This window comes from Centrocercus urophasianus, unplaced genomic scaffold, assembly GCF_019232065.1.
Source record: "Centrocercus urophasianus isolate 14NV4802_14NV808 unplaced genomic scaffold, USGS_Curo_1.0 seq_12, whole genome shotgun sequence".
Taxonomy (NCBI): Eukaryota; Metazoa; Chordata; class Aves; order Galliformes; family Phasianidae; genus Centrocercus; species Centrocercus urophasianus.
The window spans coordinates 67,452,684-67,473,888 of NW_024884364.1; the positions used below are offsets into that span (position 1 = coordinate 67,452,684).

The 21,205-nt window shown below is 39.9% G+C and overlaps 1 protein-coding gene across 1 annotated transcript in view; it reads right to left on the reverse strand.

Moving 5' to 3' along the window:
- The window catches only part of LOC122155949 (propionyl-CoA carboxylase alpha chain, mitochondrial-like), a 35,668-nt gene extending 17,922 nt beyond the window's left edge, over positions 1-17,746 (reverse strand). The window contains exons 1-4 of the mRNA XM_042810333.1: positions 17,681-17,746; positions 17,303-17,380; positions 14,060-14,107; positions 13,899-13,967 (exon numbers count right to left, since the gene is read on the reverse strand). Of these exons, the coding sequence (XP_042666267.1) occupies positions 13,899-13,967; positions 14,060-14,107; positions 17,303-17,380; positions 17,681-17,746 (261 nt within the window). The remainder of the gene's footprint in view (positions 1-13,898; positions 13,968-14,059; positions 14,108-17,302; positions 17,381-17,680) is intronic.
- Between the last annotated feature and the right edge of the window lie 3,459 nt (positions 17,747-21,205).

Genomic DNA, 21,205 nt, shown 5'->3' on the forward strand with positions numbered 1-21,205 from the left:
TGCAAATTAATCCTATTGCCATATTATTAGTCAGCACTGCACCCTCCTCATCTTCTTGGGCACTCAGCAGTGCAGTCACAACTGTGATGCAGCAGCAGAGGATGGGGCACACTGCAAGCTGTGCCAGACTGCATGCAGCCCACAGGTTGGACATGCCTGCCATAAAAAATGAAAAAATGTGACAATACGTAGGATATGTAGTTAACTCATAAATTCTATGTTTGGCTTCTACTTGCATGAAGTGATGGCGCACATTTAAAAGTGCTTCATTTTAAAAAAGCACTGAGCAAACAATTGTGGTTGCAGCTGGAAGGGATTTCTAGAACCAATCCAATTTTGCACACAATTTCTATTTCAGCAATCTTCTGGATCCTCCTGTCTTGAAGACGAGTAGGTAACGATTACTACCTCCCAGTGATTGGGAATCTCCCATAACAACATGACATTTCAAAAAGACAGCAGTCTCCCACTGAAATCACCTCCTTCCCTCACCTCTCTCACATGAATCCCATCCAAGGCCATACTTTCCTACATCTATTTTGTTTGCTTGATACCCACCTGATCTTTTACTCCACTTAGTACTGCAGCTAGGCACAGGGACCTGAGAGCCTAGGACTGGATCCTCTCAGAAAAGGACAAAGCAAAGAAAGCACTGATGATCTCATATTTTACCATACACTTAGTCATTATGAGGTTGCTCAACAACATAGTTTTCCTCTTCCTTCCTTTCACTGTCAATACATAGCATTGATGCTAAGGTCAACTCCCCTGAAGTCCAAGGTTGTAGTTCTGCTATTTGTCTTACTTATCCTGGGAGAAGTAGACTTTGAGAGTCCTGAATAGATTTCTGTTTCCAGCAACTATCAGGATAGCTAAAAATCCCACATTAATACTAGAGTCCATGAAAACAAGACTTCCTTCAGTTTTCTTAAGCAGGTTTTTTCATCTTTTTATCAGGTTTGTAGCAGACATTCACAGTGTGGTCTGCTTGCAGAAATCACTGCCTTTCCTATACTGAGTCTATTCTTTACTTATTCTAGGATAGCCTCTAACAAAGCTTTTGGTTCCACAGATTGCATGCAAAAGAACCCGCCAGTGTTTGTCCTCCACAACCCTGCAGTCAGCTCCCCTGCTTCCTGCAGCTCCTTCATCTGCAATTCAACAACCCAGCCACAGAATTCCTCCTTACTTGTGAGGATTCTGTGCGACTCCACTACCTTGCTTCTACCAACAGCCTCAAGGAATAGCACCAAGAATTTGTTACAGACCATGACATGGATGACCACACACATACTTCTTCCATGTACTTCTAAATATTAATCTTGCCAGCAGTCACAAATTAATGATTAACATATGTTCATCTGCTCAAAGCTGCTTTTCCTTCACACTTACAACAGAGTTTACTAAGCAATAAGGTCACGGAACAACTTCTGCAGGGAATATCATAACCAGTCCATAATATGTAACTGATATTACTCCTAAAGTATCCTTTGGAAATGCAGCATTGGCAATACATGCAAATGGATAAGCATCAATTTGAAATTATGTTTGAAAGACATTGTACTACACAAGCTTTAAGGATCTCCGATTTCTTGCTAAATGCACACAATCTCCATTTGATGCAAGGTTCCCAGTGAAGTCTGACTGAGGCTCAGGAAGACTCTCCTGTAGTCACTAAACTAGACTCTTCACCACACATGCATTATCAAAGACCATAGAGGTTGGAAGGGAGCTCTAATCCAACTCCCTTGCCACGCAGAAAAGCACCCAGGAGGGTACTGACCATCTCCAGAGGAAACTCCACAACCTCTCTGGGCAACTTGCTCCAGAGCTCTGTCACCCTCACAATAAAGAAGTTAATCTGCCATCAGGCCCCCAACTAGATTCTTCCCTGCTGATCACAACACTCTGTCAGTCAGCCAGTTCTTAATTCACCTCACTGTTTGCTCACCCACCACATGCTACCTAAGCTTACTTACAAGGATGTCATGGGAGACAGTGCCAAAAGCACAGAGAAACAAGATCAGAATTACCAACAAACATTTACATACCCATATTATTAAGACAAAACAAAATTTCCCTAAGAGAATGGAGGTTCTATTTGAATAAAGCTTTTCTTCATAAACTTTTACAAGTTATCTTTCAAGCTACCTATTCAGCATTTTAAATCAGTGGAGGAAGTCAACTCCTAAAAGAAATGATAGTCTGATATCTATGCTGCTAAATAACTGAACATTTTAAGTCAGTACTGAAGCACACAGATTTTCATTCATTGGCCATATTAGATATGAACAGATTTTAATAAATGTCATTTAACAGCATCCTTCAGAACTTCTACTGTAGAACATCACAAAACACTAGAAGTGAGTAGTCCGAATACCAAGGAACCGGAAAAGTAATACACTGTTTGAGACCACTTCCCTTTAGCTTTCTTTTAATTCTCAGGAGACAACAACGCCTGCCAAGGTAAGTAGAGAAGCATCACAATATCCATAGCTTGGCAAGTCACCTGATCCTTAAGCAAGCAGCTGTAACACACTGAGAAAAGTCTGTCAAAAGAAGTGCCAACCAACGTGGTCTGGAAGATCACCTAGTCACACCTGTTCTTAATGCAACACCACAAACTAACTGCAATCACCGGCCACATGCCAATACCCCACAGTGCTCAGTGGGATCTTACCTGCATGCAATTCAACACAGTTGCCTCAGCTTCCATTCACATTCCACTCCTGCAGGGAGCCATTCTCAAACAGTTGTGTTATTGTGGGACCCGACGCCCAAGATGGGTGTTCACTGCACCCATCGCTGCATGCACTTAAAGAGCCATGGCCCCCTGATTATGATCCAATATTACAAAGGAAATGTAATGGGAAAGGAATACAAAATTAATGATTTCGTAACAGATTTTGTAGGATAAGCATTACCTGGAGACCAGGACTTTTATATTGCTAGGAAAAAAAAAAAAAAAGTCCTCAAGTATCATAAAGGAAGAGTACATATCAGCTCCAGTCAGGCATCTCAAACGATTCATGTGGAAGAAAGGATGAAGAACTGTGTCCTCCCCCCTTCCCACTCCCTCCTTTCAAAGGATTATCATCCACTGCCCCCAACAGGTACTATCAGCATCATGCCCAATCTGTAGTTGCTTCTCAACCAATGCTTTCAGAAGCTGTGTATGGAATAAAATGGGCAAGAACAAAATCATAACAGGTCAGCCTTAAAGACACGCTTCCCAGTAGCTGATGTTCCATTACTACAGAAAGCAACAAGGGAGATGGCATGCACAAGCAAACTGAGTTGCAAGAGTGCCAAGAGCCCACATTACAAAAAGCTGCACTTGAACAATTTCCAATGTCCTACCTTACAAGGTCCCATACACTACTACTCAACAGATGAGCCACTATTAAACACCACCTACAAAGAAGCCACAAGCAGTTAATGCAACACTACACATCAAATCCATACTTACAGACTCAGAATACATTTGTAATGCCTGATTAGTACAGCAAGATCGAGACAAACTGGAAAAACGTTTAGTGATTATGATAGTGAAATTAGTGATTTTGGTTTTGTTTTTCTATATGTACTTAGAATCATAGAATCATAGAATCATAGAATCACAAGGTTGGAAACGACCTATAAGATCATCCAGTCCAACCGTCTCCCCATCACCACTGCCATCACAAGCACTAAACCACATCTCGCAGCTCCTCACCCAGACGCCTCTTGAACACTGCCAGGGACGGCGACTCCACCACCTCCCTGGGCAGCCATTGCAGTGCCTGACCACTCTCTGAGAGAAAAAGTTCTTCCTTATGTCCAACCTAAACCTCCTCTGGTACAACTTGCGGCCATTGCCCCGTGTCCAGCTCGTTGCCTGGAAGAAGAGGCCAAATCCCTCTTCACCACAACCTCCCTTCAGGAAGCTGGGAGGTACTTGTTTTGATTTAAAACAAAAAACCTACAAGCTGTTAGAAAACTCCTTTTTGGAAGCAATTTCAAACACCTATTAATAATACTATCATTTAGAAACATTGCTTTATCAATTCCGAATGAAGATCCAAAATTAAGCTTGAAGGATGACTATACTGATCTCAAAGATTCAGTTTTAGCCAGACACTAAGAGACAAGTACCAAACTAAATATTATCACATATCTGGCTTTCACTACTCAAGTGAGCCAAGATACAAAAAACATCTCATTAGCAAATAGAAGTTTTATATCTCTTGACACTTAAAGGTCTTTTACAGGCAAAAAAAAAAAAAAATTTGAATGCACTACTATGAAAATCAGTTTTTTCCACTGTACTTGCTTACTCATGCATTCTCAAATGTGCTTCCTGCCAACCTGACAGAAACTTGAGGGCCTTTCTAACAATAAATTTCCATTTATGGATAGTTACAGTTGTGAGGCATGATCAGCCTAGCTGGTAGGAAAACGTTCATATGTATGCAGGCATCAAGGAAAACAAATATGTACGTTTCACATGAGGTAAGAAAAGGCAGTTGCTATTGAGTTATCTAGAATACCACATCTCTATGAAAAAATATTTATAAAGCAACCATAAAAACAGTGAAAAGCTTTTTCATGAAATAATTTAAAGTGGATTTTATAGATTCAATTTTGAACAGTTCACTTATTCTAAGGATACTGACAGACTGACACAATTTCCCAGTAACAAGTTATTATTGTAGATATGACTTTCATATGATCACTATTCCTCCTCTGATTTCCCCCAATACTAGACAAGATCAGAAGATATAGTTTCTTTTAAATAACCATCACCATATGCATTTGAAACAAATGCCAAATGATTGTAGTTACTACTTGGAATTCAGTAGTAATGAAGGGTAAAAGAAAGAGCACCTCAAACTCGTAAGACTGTCTTACTGCAAGCAACCAAATGAAAGAAAGATGCTTTATAAAAACAAGAAAGTATAACCTAAGGCTACAATACCAATTAAAACAGTGATATATACATTCACTCAAGGACTTTTAAAAGACTGTTCCACTTCCTAACCAGTTCTTCAACAGTCCCACCACACAGGTCAGTGCTGGGAAAAAGGAGCAGGGAAGGAAATAGATATCAAAGATACAGCTCATACTACCTTAAATCAGTAATCTGTGATGTCTCACAAAAGACAAGTGGGAGCAGGTAGTCTCCTTTCTGCTAGTCCCAAACGCATGTTCAGATAGCATCAACCACAGCGCTCATGAAGCTGTTTAGTGATCTGCATTTCTTTTCTTTGCACTCTTTCAGGACAGATAAGCAGCCAGGATCCATTTACCAAAGACTGCACAGATACTGGTGCCAACAGAAATGTCAGGTACACAGGAGATAGAGAGGTAAGAATGGGAAAGAATTATTCTTTGTATACAGTGTAATTTCAAAGTGGCTATACCCCAAGCACTTCTGAAAACTATTCACAAATACTGCTTGGGTTTATCTCTGCCTGTGAGCCCTAATAGTAAAGGGAAATTCAGCCCAAGGCCTGCTAACTAATTATTACACCCACACAGATAAGAAATAAGATTACTGAACAGCATTGTTTACGTGTAGCACTTGGAAAGTGCTTGTTCATATGTGCATACTTGAATGCACACAACACAGCTGATAGCAAATAGCACAGTTGGACTATATAAACCACAAAAGCAGCAGAAGTGAATCAGCACAGTGAAAAAGTTGCTGCTGAAGACCTAGGTGAAGGAAGACAACAGGATAGAGACAGGACATTCAAAGAGCCTCAAAAGGAAGGGAAGGCTCCAAGGACCTTTTCTTCTCATCTCCAAGGAGGTGAGGCAGCAGAATATCATGCACCACTCCACTAACCTCTTTCAGAAAGGAACACAGTATAGCTAATTTGGTCATGCTGACATTGTTTATCTTCATTAAAAAAAAATAAAAAATAAATAAAAAAACATTGCAATTGCCAGCACAATCTTGGGAAAGAACCAAGGATCAGCACAAACAAAATAAACAAGAACAGGTTCACACCAGTGGACTTTTGGAAAGCAATTCACTGTAATCGGCAGTAGGTCTGAGCCAGCATTATGGCAGCAGGAGTCATTGATCCAGAACTGCCAGTTTCAAGCAGTGTCATCAAGCCATGCTGGTTATAGAGGAAGGAGCTGTTTGCCACTTCTTCATTCCCCCAACAACAAAAGCCATACGTTCTCAAAGCTGAGCAATCTAGTGGCTTCAGCCCTTCCCAGGCTGTTTGCCAGGACTCTAAGGTCGAGGCGCTCTCTCCAAACAGGTCAGAGTCCTGCAGCCAGCACAGCAGCAAAGGTCAGCTTAACTGATGGCTGACCTACTCCAAACTCATCTTCCTTTCAATAAAAGGCTCCAGCATCTATCAGACATTCTACTGAAATATTTTAGCATACTAAATCAGAAGAAAACATTAACTTGACAAATAAGGTGTCTGGTACATTCAAAGCATTGAAGCAACACAAGGTCAGAAAAATGCCCAGAAAGGCAAAACCATGCAAGCTAGCAACTACAGCAGCTTCAGGCAAGTGTACATCAGCATTTAAGTTACAAGCCTTGAGCATGAGAACAGCTATAAGATTATCTTCCAGGCAAAACTCAAAATATACAGTTCAGCAAATATATCACATCACCACCGATGGGCACCAAGTCAATAGCAGCAAACAGGACCTAATCCATAACAGGTAAGATGCAGACAACAAGGACATTATACAGATCAATCACTTCACTCTAGGCAGATATCAGTACCCACAGAAACACAGATACAGTTTACTGCTGCAGAGACAACTGGGCATTCAAATCACAGCTAGCTTGTGACCAAATTCCTGCATCTTGTCATCCTAAGACCAACCATTTCCTCCAAATGAGCTTTATGTTAAGAAATTCATTTTAATCTGTGTATTGGTCCTTCATATAAGGAATTTGGTAATTAAATAACTCTTCACAAAGACCAGATGATTTCAGTTCAACTCCCTCCTTCCAATATACACTTCCCACGTTCAAGGAGTATCCCAAAAGGTGTGCACCATGATGCCTAAAGCTTTCTGTTCTGTAGCCTTCTGCTCAGCGTAACACCTTCATCCAAAATCCAAGTAACACTATCTTAGCCACCAAATAACACAAAAGGAATGTGTTTGTCCTAATTCCAAAGGTCATACACATTTTGTGCCATCCTATCACTGACTAAAATGCATAGTCTTTGGAGAACAGCCTGAAACCTCGACCTTAGAGCTCTAGTGAGCCCCACTAAGTTACATAATTTTAGGAGAAATTTAAGCTTCTACAAGCCAACAAAAATCAAGTATTTCTTTATCAGCCTTTCTTATTTATTTCTAGCAGCCTCCACTCATTCACTTAGAAGTTATGGTACAGTTTTAAAAGAAAAAGCAGTCTGTGCTTGGCAGACAAGACACAGTTTTGAATAAAACTACGCTCCTCCCACAGAGATATTCACAGGAAGATCAATACCAACATCTCATGCCTTACGCAAGTGTTGATTATTTAACTCAGTAAGGCAAGGGGACAGAATAATTGACATTTCCACCACCTCTTGTACAGAAACTAGCAGCACGCTGCCTTATCTTTGAAGACAAAGACAATTTAATTTATTATGTATGGTTTAGCTGTAATATAAGACAAATATTGAAGAAAGAGCAGAACACCAACCACAAACCTGACCCTAGTGCTCCCTTTGCATGTCCTGGCACACTCCTACGCTGCACCACTTATTAGCAATGGATTGCTCCAGATGCAGTGCACAGGAGCAGAGAGTCCCCTCTGTACACTTTAGACATCAGTCTGGAAAACATGTTCTTGAACAAGACAAAACATGAGCGTTTCCTTCTCCTATAGGTACTTGAAGTAGATCTCTCTTCAGGTTATCTGAGCACAAACAAAGTGCCATTGGGAGGCAATGAGCTGTCAACACCCCCCACAGCAGGGCGGTTGGAACTAGATGATCTTTAAGGTCTCCTCCAACGCAAGTCATCTTCTGATTCTATGATTCTAAAACGCTTGAATCACCATTTTTGTAGCAGATGACAGATTTGTTTTGTATATTTACAGAAGCAATCAACAATAAAAAAAAGTCAGTGTTCATCTACTCTGTGAAACCTCTGTATGTCAGTCAGCTACAAGCAAAGAAAACTTCTCAGTTTCAGATAAACTTTTCAATATAATAATGTTGGTGATTTTTTTTTTTTTTTTTTTTTTTTTTAAAATTAAAAAAAATCAAAACCCCCCCACAACTTTTTTTTTTTTTTTTGCCAACTACATTCCTTGAGAACAAAGAACAGACATCCTGTTAAGCTGTAGGGAAAAAAATCTTCTAAGTTATGTTTTTATTGTTTAAGTCAAAAGCTCAGCTTGTTCACCCAAATTCATTCCACCCAATACAGACTTGCTATAACAGCTTACAAACTTAATCAGCTTTGCATTTCCCCTAAAGAAGCTTCTTCTCTACTTCCTTCTGAAATATGGCTACAGACTTCAAGCTTAAAAAAAGATAAGTTTGCATTACAAGTTTTCAGTTTATACATCCTTGGATTTCCCGCCCCCCCCCCCATTTTCCTTCAAAGACCAAGATTTCATGCGAACAGATAAATACTGTGCAGTTAATTTTACATCAATAAAAGCATTTGCATCATTTTTGCCTTTATAGTATCCAGCAGAAAAAGGTATTTCTCAAAAGTTAAACACTGAGCATACTAAAAGACTGTAAGCACAAACATCTCTAACACCTGAAGCCTAGTGAGTGACAAAAATTGCATTAAAGGGGCAAAACCAGCTGCCCAGTACTCCATGAAGTTTCAGTAGTTTACATTACTTTCCCATGGGATTTTTTCAGTCATTTATAGTTCATTGCTTCATATGGCTATAGAATCCCTGCTGTGTTAAAAAATGCCAAATAAAATTATATCTCATTCACTGCTTTATGCTATACCTTCTTTTGTTCAGATCCAATTAGTGAAAGCCTGTTCTTCATTTATCATACTTTTAGCTGATTACATTAGGCACTACAATAGTTCTCTAGCTTTCCTCGACAATGTTTGCACCATCAGTGTTACATTTATGGTTGAGGAGGCTCTTTCATCTTAACCCTCTATTCCGATCAGTTCAGGGGGAAAAAAGTACATACCATTACTCTTTTTTCACTGAAAATTCTTTGCTTGTTTTCTCACCCCAAAAATAATCCCAGATGTTTGCATTAAATTCAAATGTCCAGATTCTATTGCTCCTTACATACCCACGTATAAAGAATTAGTGCTTCACAATTTGAACTCTGAAGAAAAAGTAGCATTTTGCACAGTTTGTCAGCTTCTTTCCTGCTCTTCCCCAAAACATCATAAAATACAGAGCATTAACCAAGACTGTCAAGACTCTAAAATGCACAAATTGCAACCTACTTTCCTGAACATACACAGCACCTCATGGGCATCTTTGTTCTCTAAGAGCGTCTCAGTCATCTTGCCAGATTGCTCTTCCCTAAACTATGCTGATTTTACTTCAGGACATTTGTTAAAGCAGCAACTTCTTTTCTACAGCATAAATAACACCAAAAATTATCTTTCTGCTCATTCAAATCCCTTAGGCAGTGTAAACGTAATCCAAACCCATTTAATATAATTTCTAGCTACCTACAACTTCACATTAATGCACAGTAACTCACAAGCCCCTGATGTCACTTACATCCTTTTAAGCTTTAATGTTGCTGTCCTATCAGCATAACAATTCTTGTTTAATTCTTGTTTTTAGCCTATAGGAATACTTCAGATTTTTTTTTTTTCTCTAAGTGAACCAGACTGTATTTTATTCTTTATTTCCCTCCCTCAAATAAGCATTAGCTGGCTCTCAGCAGGCTGTTCAATTTTTGCCATATTCCCATTTTAGTACAGTTCTTTCTGCTGCTTTCTGCTCACAAGTTGCTACAGTTTTTAACTTCTTGAGGTCAAAATTCTCATGTACTTTCCTAGCCTAGTTACCTTTATTAAGATGTACATTTGGGATGTCAAAATGAATACTGCTTTAACAGCACACAGAACTTTTGCCTTTGTTCTGTAGCAACCAAATCTGGAGTAACAAAAGTAGTTTCACTCAAAGCATGTATATATTTCAGCTATTCCCACCACTTCCATTTAACACTGAACTCCACAAAGATGTGTCAATTCTTACATTGAAACATTTAATTGCATATTAAATGGAAGAATTCCAAAAAGTCATTCAGAGTGAAGCTTTTGGAGTAAAAGCTCACCAGCAAATTAATAAAAAAAAAAAAATCAACACTTTTACTGGTAAATATATCATTTCTACACAAACACCAATGAAAGTACCTACTAGAATCATTTAAGCATATGACACTGGATAGGGAATAAACAAGAAGCTGTTATTGAAGAGTTTGAATTGCTAGATGCTTTGTGTTTTGGGCTTTTTGTTTGTCTTATTTTGTGAGTTTTTATATAGGCACACTAAAGCTGCCCTACTTCAATTTCAATTGTTTTCAAGCAGAATGGCAGAAAGGAAAGCCAGAAAGATGCAGACGACTGACTTTTAAAGTTACTTGTACAAAAGAAATGGTACCAAGAATATCAGACTACCCACACTTTAGTAAGTAGCTACACAGGTAAGGTAATAAGGGGTTTTACTGGATCTCAGAGGTTGCTCCACCTTCTAAACAGGAAGTTTACCTACTTCAAATCATTATGTTCTTAAACACTTCATTAAAAAGCATTTTTGTAAACAGTCCCTGTATACTCATCACTTGAAATCAGGTCCCACTATTCTTAGTAAAGACAAATAGCTTTAGGATGGGCTGGTGATTGAACCTTTACGTTTATTTCTGCCTTTGTTCCAGTGATTATCACCATTTAAAAAAAAAAAAAAAAAAAAAGCAGATTCACAACTCTTACAAAATCCCACCACTAAGCAAACATTTTCCTCCTATAAACTCATTCAGCAGGTTGCATTAGCTGCCAAATCTGATTTCAGCTTGACATCTTGCCACTGCTGGTTCAACCAAGTAGTTACCTGCTGATGCAATCTGAACAGAAATAAACAATGTATGTCAAGCCAAGTTTGTCACTGCTTTATGATAAGTAACACAGTCAAACAATTGGGCCTCTGGACGCATCTATCCTAACTAGCCATCACACACACCTCTGCAATGGCCAGGTCATTCACAACAACAGTGAATGACTGGAGATATCCTAGTCATTAAGTCAGATTACATTAAGCTATTTCCAGTTACACATCCAAAGAAGAGATTAAAAGAGACATGGTGGACACACTACATCAGTTGTTCCAAAAGTAATGCCTACTATTTATTTCCATGGAAGCTACAACAGATACAAAGAGCACTATAACATTATTTGACAAATTCTCAGCTACAAAACAATATTCTTCAATATTAAATTAATTTTGCTAGCAATGAACAACAGCCTGTATGCCACGCTCCTGAAGATCTGTGTCAGCAGAGGTGACCCACTGCTGCTGTCACTGCTGAAATGCAACCCACCACCTCACTGTGCTCACATCCACAGGTTGGCCTCCATAACCATTCAGTAAGCATCAGTGACTGTCACAGGATGCTACTTTTTCTGCACTAAGGAATTTAATGACACCCCTTTGCTTCACACGCACTTCCCTGTCAGACTGCCCCTACGTTGCCATCAGTCACACAGCAACAAAACATAATGGAATACTGATGGGAAGGCTCAGTCTCTGCTATTATCAACCAACATCCACCTCTGACATTCTGGGCCAACATAATAAAATAGAAGGCATTAGTTTTGGAGTAGCTCTCATACAGTTAGACCAAGAAACCACTTATGTAAATAGTATCTGTATTAATACCATGTTTTAATCAGTTAGAACAACATTTTAAACAACCTCTCTCACTTTCCTTAAATACTGAAAGCTTCTTCAATGCACCCAGCTAATCCGTAAGTTGCACAGCTCAATTTGTTGGCCTAAGTAAGGATCCAAAGAAGCTAAGCAGGCAATACTTAACCCTCATAGAATTGCTAGCATTATCTTTGCCCATAAACTCAAAGTGTCAGCATCTCATTTGACACGTTAAGGTTATGAACTGTTCTGAATACCTTACTGAATTTGAGACACCAGCTTGAATTTATTTTCTCTTATGAACTGTTATGAATTAAACACCCTACATATATACATTAAAGTTAAGATGGCACAGTAGATTGAAGCAGAATAGCTATTATATTTTCAGTTCTTTGTAACACATCACTGGTACTCCCTTCTGTAAGGTCATGAGTTGTACTTTTTCCTGTTACTCTTATTCCCTCATTATAATCTTCGATCTCAGTCTTTATGCATTACTTTCAAGTTTTCCATACTCTCCAGTTCATAGCAGTGCCCATACAATAAAAATAAAGGCATCCAGATGCACTCGAAAGATCAATTCATTTTTCAAGTCCTGTTACCAACTGGTGAAAGATCATACTGTCTTTTTTAAAGAAGTTTTATTGTATTTTCAGAATCATGCCAACAAACAAGGTTATGCAACACTGCTAAACAGCAGATCCATTTATCCAAACAGCAGACACCATATGTATAAGATGGAATAGAAGTACACATTAGCCTGCTTCTGTCTTACCAGAAGGATCATGGACTTTGAGTAGTTTGTATTTATTTCCACTTAATTCTTGGCTTCCAGAAGAATGAGGATTTATAATGCCTAACACCCATCTATTAAGAAATCATTTCTCAATGCACAAGCTACTATATGCTTCTAGTTGTGCTAACTGGCTACCAGTTAAAATCCAGAGCAAGTGTTATTATTCTCCAGCACCTGAAGAAAACTATTACTTGGCACAGAAATTCATTTGACTCATCTGAGTATAATCTAGTTTCAGACCATTATTATACCCACAGTTTATTTATTCGAACCAAGCAAAAGAACTGAGACAACAGCTGTGTCAGAGTCCAAAATTTTCAACAGTTCTCATCTCTCACTCAAATCCGAAAACAAAGTTCTCCTAACTAAACTTTCCTAAATTCCACGACTCGTGCTTCAATTTTTCAAGTGCTGATGAACTTAAGTCCTGCTATGCATAAAATCCACATTTTTTTTTCCCTTTCATCTTGCCTAGGGACCTCTCCCATTAAATTGTAACACTGGTTTTCAGCTCCCAATTCCAACAAACAGTTCAAAACCTCTAGTCTTTCCTCCCGTTGCAGTTCCTGCAGGCAAAGAGTAATAAGATGTATAGTCTTGTTGACTGTAGAGGACAAGTATGAATATACTTGCTGTTGTATGCTGTAACCAAATTAAGATATTTTGAAATAAACTGCATAGAAAACTACAAGACCTAAAAAAGGGGTAAGCATCTAGACAAGTACCTTCCCTATCTAGAGAGCCATTTAACTACTTTCCTGACACACTGATGAACACACCTCAATATCTGCATCAAATGTAACAGCTCTGGCATGCTTGGTAGCTATCTGGTAGGAGAGAGCATTCCTCTGGCAAGCAGAAAGCATAAATTGAAGGTAACAGGTAGAGGAACCATTCATATTGAGTTCTTCATCTCCTGCAAACCATTTTTAATTACCCTTGGTGCTCATTAGCAAAACAAAACTTCGGGTTAACTGCCACTCTTGCTGCACAGAGCAACTACCTATTAGGTGTTACTGTGTTCTCTCCCAGAATTGAGGCATAAAGAGCAAGATAACATTTACAATGAGCAAAGCACCAGAGTTCAAGCCACATACTGCTAAATACTTGCCCAATCCATCAGTACCTCCCTTTTTAAGCACGTGGAGTAAAGGGCATATGCAAAGATGCTTCAAAACCTCAAACATGCCTGCCATTATATGAAGGCAGGTTGCTTAATAGCTGTAATTCATCTTGAACCCTATCTATCATTTGCATTCAAGCAGTACTTACAGCATTGGCATCAACGTCACTGTGTATGGCAACAGTTTTAATCCCCATCTTCTTGCATGTTTTGATGACCTACCACACAAAAAATGAAAGCTATCAATATTGAAAACATAATAGCTTAAGAATAAACTACAAAAGGAAAAAACTTAGGATTACATACTTACCCGGCATGCAATCTCTCCTCTGTTGGCAATAAGGAGCTTTTCAAAAGTCTGAAGGGAAAAGAACAACAATGACCTTGAGAGATGAACACATTACAAGTTTCCCTCCCTTCAGAAAATATTCCTTTCTCCTCCACTTCCAATAAAACACTGGTTTACCCAGAAGCCTGCAACTCTGAGTTCACCTAGTTTAAAAGGGTTCTGCTGATTTATCAATAACAGTATAGCACAAACTGTATGCTAGCCTAGATATGTACTAGTACACACACAGGCTCAGAACAGATAGAAAGGTGTTGACTACTCACATCACCATTCCCAGGATTTCCTTACCATGCACAGTATAGAAATTAGAACCCCACAAAAGCTGTAGGAAACAATCAAGTTCAAGGAAGAGACATTCACAAGCACTGCCAAACAACAGCCTTAGTTCCCAGAAGTGTTCAAGTTGCATATGCTGAACGCACACCAGATATTCAAAGGAGGCAAGCTTCCCAGGGATCAGCTTCTCCCCCCAAAACCTCAGACACATAAAGACCTCCACGTGGTCCCTCCAGCTCTTGCTGAGTTGGTACAGGCCTTGATCTCCATTATGGCTAAGTCACGTGAGGAGCCTGGCAAACTCCTGTCATCATGACATCATTACACACTCAGTATTAAGCAGCAACCAAAGTGCAACAAAACAGCAAGTCACACTTTAGTAGGCATGTGAAATTCGCTGTCACCTTTCACAGTCCATTGCACTTGATGCTGTAAATACATCTTAGAGGCATGCACTGAAGGAGGAGCACTGAAGAAGAGGATAACAAGCTGTCAGAAGACAATCAGCCTTACATCCTAAACAAAATTTTTCCATTAAGAAACTTGAGAGGAGCTCCATGTAGAAACCTCAGTCCTGGCTGTAAGCACTATTGCTGCTATACTGGTTCGTTTCCAACCAAGGAGGCTCAGTATCAAACACAGACCATCATCAGAAGGGACAATCCTGCCCTGCACACTCACCCCACTGCTTTTCATACTTTAGATGTGGCAGTGATGCATCTTCAGGATGCATCAGTTCAGCACACAAATTAAACAGCCCTACTCTGCCTCCTGAGTTCCAAATCATAAACAGGACAGGAAGCCAGCAAGCTCCTCCCTTCATGGGCAGCACACAGTTGCTCCAGCTTAGTTTCATCTAACTACACCCCAAGACATTCTATAGCTGCTCTACCTCCCCTACTTAAAACAGCTGTTTCCCATATCATCTGGGGGAAAACGAAGCATCATCAGTGCAGCAGTGAAACTGTTCATTATCCCTGCAGTCATCAGTTTTGTGGAAGGGGCAGGTAGAGTGGAGAAAGGAACTGTAACACCACCATGGGAGTTTCCATTGCCAGACTAGGGTGGAACAAACAGACATACACAAGGTGCACTTGACTAAATTTACTATATTTTTTCAAAGTCAGGGCTGAGCTAACATCTGCTAATCAGTTCCAGAATATCACCCCATGGTAACAGCATACAGAAATTAAGACAAGAGCTGCAGCAAGCTTGCACAGTGAACTCAGCCAGCTCTGCCAAGAAATGCACACCTCTGCTAAGCACTCAGACACATTTGCACCCTATGAAGATAGATCACAAACATTCGTAAGCTAAGTCAATTATCAGAGGTACAAACATTGCAAGAACACAAATTGTTCCTGAACTTAAGCTTCAGCATGCTAGGAACCCAAAGCTCTTTAGGCATAGACTTGAAGGGAAATTTTTTTAAAACTGCCAATACTTAGTGGTAAGGAGTATAACAACTCAAATACTTCATTGAGTTTTCCAGATTGTCAGAGTTGGAAGAGACTTTTAAAGATCATTTAGTCCAACTCCCCTGCAGTGAACAGGGACAACCACAGCTTGATCAAGTTGCTAAGGTCCAGCCTGGACACCTTTTTGGTGTAACAGTTATTTTATTAACCAAGTATGCTGACATAGCAAAACAAGACTTTCAGTATTAGGATGTTATGAATATCTGTTATTTAATTTTCCAGTTCTGCAATATGAATACTAACAAGAAGAAACTTCACTTTATTTCTGCTGTTAACAAGATTTAAGTCCAGCAACTAAAAAAAGTTTTATTCACATGCTGCCTTCAAATAGCATGCAGCATTTCTTTTTTTAATGCAATCTCCACTAATTAGTATGCAAAAGACTGATACTAGAAGTGCAGTCATTACAAAAACAGCAACACTGAGCAGAGAAGCCAGAGAAGACCTTGAGCTACTCATGGAAGCCACTGTCTGGAGTAATGCAGCTTTTAGTTAACAGAAATCAAAGACGTGATTACCTTGTCTCAGCGTAATTACGCCTATAGAAAAGGAATAGAACCTTGATTAAGTAAAGACTTTGAGAATACGGGAAGAATTTAGTTAATTACTTCAGGAGAATTTTCCTGAGAATTTTTTGTTAGCCACAGTTCTCACTACATACTGGTATTTCTCTGTTTTCTAATACTGTTTCACTCCTAATTAATTGCACCTACGCTGGCAGATACAGCTAGTCCATGCTGAAACACTGGCATTCATGCCCTTTAGCAAGAGCACACCTCCAGCTACATTATTTTTTCAAGCGCGTTACTTCAGCAGCTATGCCAAGACAGCCGCCCACAGGAAAAGTTTTCCTTGGCTAGCAACTGTAAGCTGAGATTGCTACTGCATCAGTCTGTCAGCAAGTCTGACAGAAAACTCAGACAAAACCAGCAGCCTCATCCAAGACGTGGATTTAGCACACCCTACAAACCTCACACATCCATCTTTATCCAAGCTCTGAAGTTTTCACTCTCACACATGAGTAACAAGTTCAACTTGGACAAAGTGCATCTGACCATCTAACAAACACGCTACCAGTACTGCATTTTCCATATCTACATGAACATGTTTACATGCATACACACGCAGTGGTGGTTTATGCCTATACCTCCTATACCATGTACAACATTAAGAATAGCTCTGTCAAAAGAAAAACATGCTCGGGTTAGTTGTAACTTCCCCAAGCTCTTAACCACTTCAACATCTTAAGTCATGCACTTGAGACAGTATCCAATCTCAGTAGATACACCACATTAACATTTAGTAATTCAGTGACTGCAATTCAATGCCTGTGAAGGGGTTATACTGGGAGAACTGCCGTTGTTAGAAGCAGCACAGAGGAGAGCTTTGAAAGTCAAATGCCAACGTTACAGTAAAACATCAAAGAGAAAACATGCACTACACTACTTACCTTTTCATTTGGATCATACACAGCAGAATACAGCTTATGTGATGTTTTAAGGCACCGTCTTGAACAAAGCGTTTCACACTATAGAAGAGAGAGGGAGTTACACATTTTTTTTTTTTTTTTTCTCCCGCTACTATATTCTAGCAAGACAGAAACAGTTCATATACTGACATCTTGAGGAAAATCTTCCATATCATTCCCTACCCCTCCTTCCACTCCCCCACAAAGTGGATGGAAGCTGGCAAGGATCTGCCTCCCCACACAATAAACAGTAGCTAAGGACAGTTCAGAAGCCCTAGACAGAAGTCATTCTTCAGACCATCAGTGATTTTTCGCAAACTTGTGATCTCCTATTTCCTTCTTGTTTCAAGGAATACTTACCAACAAGTTCTCTAAGAACACACATACAGGTATTTGTACACACTGGGGGTGGGGAGAAGCCCTCATTGCTAGGGAGTTGTTAAGTATACAGCAGGCAATGGACTAGGGCAGAACTGCTATCAAAAGAGCAACAGGCTTGAGAAGCAAGTTTGGCTCCCAGTCTTTTCCACTACACTCCCATGATGACAGTGATCTAAGGAAGAAAAACATTTTCTCTAGGCTCATATTCCCTTATTTTTCCCACAGCTACACCTCTCCCACTTTGCAACAGCATCATCCCATCCCCACCGAGAGCATTCCCAGGTGATCCCATAATCTAGCAGGTCACTCATGCTACACGGTGAACTACCTACACTTCTGCACTTCTTCATCTGAGGAGGTGACAGTACAAGCTGCTTCAGGCAGTGAAGAAGGAAAATACCTTTAGGATCAGAATTCTGCCAGCTGCAACCACAACTATCAGCTGGCCATTATGCCAGCTGCACCTTCAGTGACTACTGTTATCCAACTCCCATTAGAGGAAGGAGCAAGGACAGCTTCCAGACCATATTCTCTGAACCTCCAGGGCATACATGCAGTTAAGCAGGTGAGTCTCTCTAATCCAAGACCTTATTAAGAGGGGTGCCTGTAGCACCACAAGTAGCCTGAAGTTGGTCATACAGAACACACCATCATATCTAAGAGTGCAACTGAGATTTATATCTCATGTTACTTAGATTGCTCAATCACTTTTCTGGCATGAGATTTAGGAACTTGTGTAACAGGTCTAAATACCATATCTCCCTATTCCTTTCACTGGATTTCTAGGTTTTGTTGCCCATTGTCCTAGGTGTCTTGTTTTGCAGTTTTAAGTAATTATCTGTTGAATAGGAACCTCAACTGCACCTCAGATGAGTATAAAAGGAAGGATCCAGACAGAACCTTCCCCAAAACTCCACCTCCAAAGCAGCACATGGTCTGGTTGAAACACTTAATGTTTCAGTGACCAGTGAAGAACGGGTGGATTTTAATCCCTTCCAGATGAAGGGAGCTTAGATCTGTTTCCCACATTCTGGCAAGCACTCAAGCATTACAAGAAGAGTCAGACACAACTTCACTGCTGACATCTGTCACTTCATTTTGCAAGAGGCTTATGAGCAAACAGTAGGTATACTTATAGAGAAACTTATTGCATCTACCATCATGCAGGAGCAACTGGAGATCACAGCAGTTATATCCAAACCTACCTTGATTCCTAACTATACCTTCCCTGGCACAGAGACTGAGCCCCTCCTCAAATGGGTTTCTATAGCCATCACTGATCTCTAATGCAAAATTCCTGGTTATTTAGCTTATTCACTACTAGCTTAGGTATGCCCACTTCTCTCTACCAAATGAGGAATTGAAACTACCCAATTTCCCCCAAGACACTGGGGGGAAAAAAATATACATACAGATCTCAGAACTCAAGCCTTAATCCAGCTCACAAAAGCTATTTTCCTCCAGATCCCTATTGCCAACTCATAGGGAAAGTCAAGATGAAAACACACTGTAGCACATTTTATCTGATGCTACTGATAGCATCTAGTGACTACTACAACCTAAAGATAGTGAGTATGCATGTCTATTTTATAAATGACATTACAAGGCAAACAAAAGAAAAACGAAGGTTAACAGAATATTTCATATTAACTGATATCTGGCTCAGCTTGACCTAGCGACCTTTTCATGTCCTGTGAAACCAGCACCGCTCAGTTGATTAATCAGGTAGAATCTGATACTGCCATAGCTTGTTACCTCCATTTGATAAATGTTTCAGCTCTTTAAAGTCCACAAACACAGACTACTGTTACTTATTTACAAGAGCTCAACTCTGAACTTAGAAGTTTGACTTTGAGCTTCCCACCTCTACCGAATCTACTCTTCTTGGTAAGCAGAGACAGCTCCAGCTGCTCCAAAAGGGACCTGCCACCACCAGAGCCAAGCCATGAGCAATTGGTTGTGCCTCTAGGAGAACGAATATGAGAGGTGGAAAAACTGCTGCACAACAGCAGCTGGGAGAGAGGAGCAAAAAAAAAATGCAAGAGAACAGCCCTGCAGCCACAGAAATCAGTGCAGGAAGAGGGCAGGAGGTGCTCCAGGTGCAGAGCAGCAGCTCCCTGCAGCTGCTACTTCTATCACAGCCTTGCCCCATACAGTACTAACACCATGCACTGCATTTATTTTGGAAAAGCATCCTGCTTTAGCTGTTAATTACACAACAGCAAACCTTTGCTCAGATCCGAACCAATCCTAAAATAATTATGTTCTACTGATAGAGTGTGTATCAGAGAACAGGAAAGCAACCATAACAATATTCTTCTCCCCCTCCCCCAAGTACTCTCCCTCTTTTGTAGTCTCTCAGATATCACTGAGCAGCCAAGCTCTTTTAACTACAGACCCTCCTGAAGTCAACTACAAACAAAAATACAGTACAAGGTTCAGTGAGGTCCATTGCATTACATGTACAATTATTTAATTCCTATAAAGCCTGGAATTGCCACGATTCTCAGAAGGGAGAGAGGAAACATTCCCACATTTGCCAACATAGCACATGAGCTACAAACAAGGGAACTCCCAACACCTAAGCCTGTTTTTAAACACTAAGTCACTCTTACACCCAAGGACCTTCTCCCTTGTGCCAATACAAAAGTTTGCACAGTCACATAGTGAATCAGACTAGTGATTATGTCCAGCTGAAAAGATACTCACAAGAAGTGGGAAAAGTCTGTTCTTCGCCAGATTTCAGTCCTGTTTATCCATTTAGACATTCAAACAGCAGAACTGGGACAAGTTGGAGGGAGACAGAAGCTGCAAGGCAATGGCTTATGCTCAAGACCTAACAGCTGCAGAAAGTTGGAACAGTTTCTCACAGCATCAGCTTAAACAGCTCCAGTAAGGCTAGAGCTGTGAAAGACATTACAGCACCAAAATGATGATGTAAGAGTCACCAATGCAAAGTTTACAGACAATAGAAGAAAACAAAAACACATGAATAGTACCTCAGAACTGATTTTTTTTTTTTTTTGCTTTGTTTTTGAATCAACATCAACTTTAATGAGATTAACTTTCTATCCAGAAAAATAAGTCCTACCTAAGCAGATGGCACAGTATGCTTTATCTGCAAAGTTCAAACAGCTACTCCTGGAAATGAGGTAAGTAAAGCAAGAGTGCTGCAGTTTATCTCTAGAAGGTCTGTGGTTTACATGCTAGAAACAGCCACCAAAATCCACAAGCATAGGGCTGTGCTCCTCTCCCCAAACCAGTGACCACTCTGTCTCCTTACCCTTATGGTAACATAAGGTTATATATGGTAACAACAGGTAACTTCTATGACTTAAAAACTAGTACCATACACAGATAAGCAACTTATCAGAGCCCAGAAAATTCCCATACATTTAGATTGGCAGTTAGAAAACTGATCCATGCTGATAAAAAGCCAAATGTTAGCAGTTCACTGTTGGTTTCATAATGCACTGCATTTACAGCTTTCTCCTGCACTTTAAG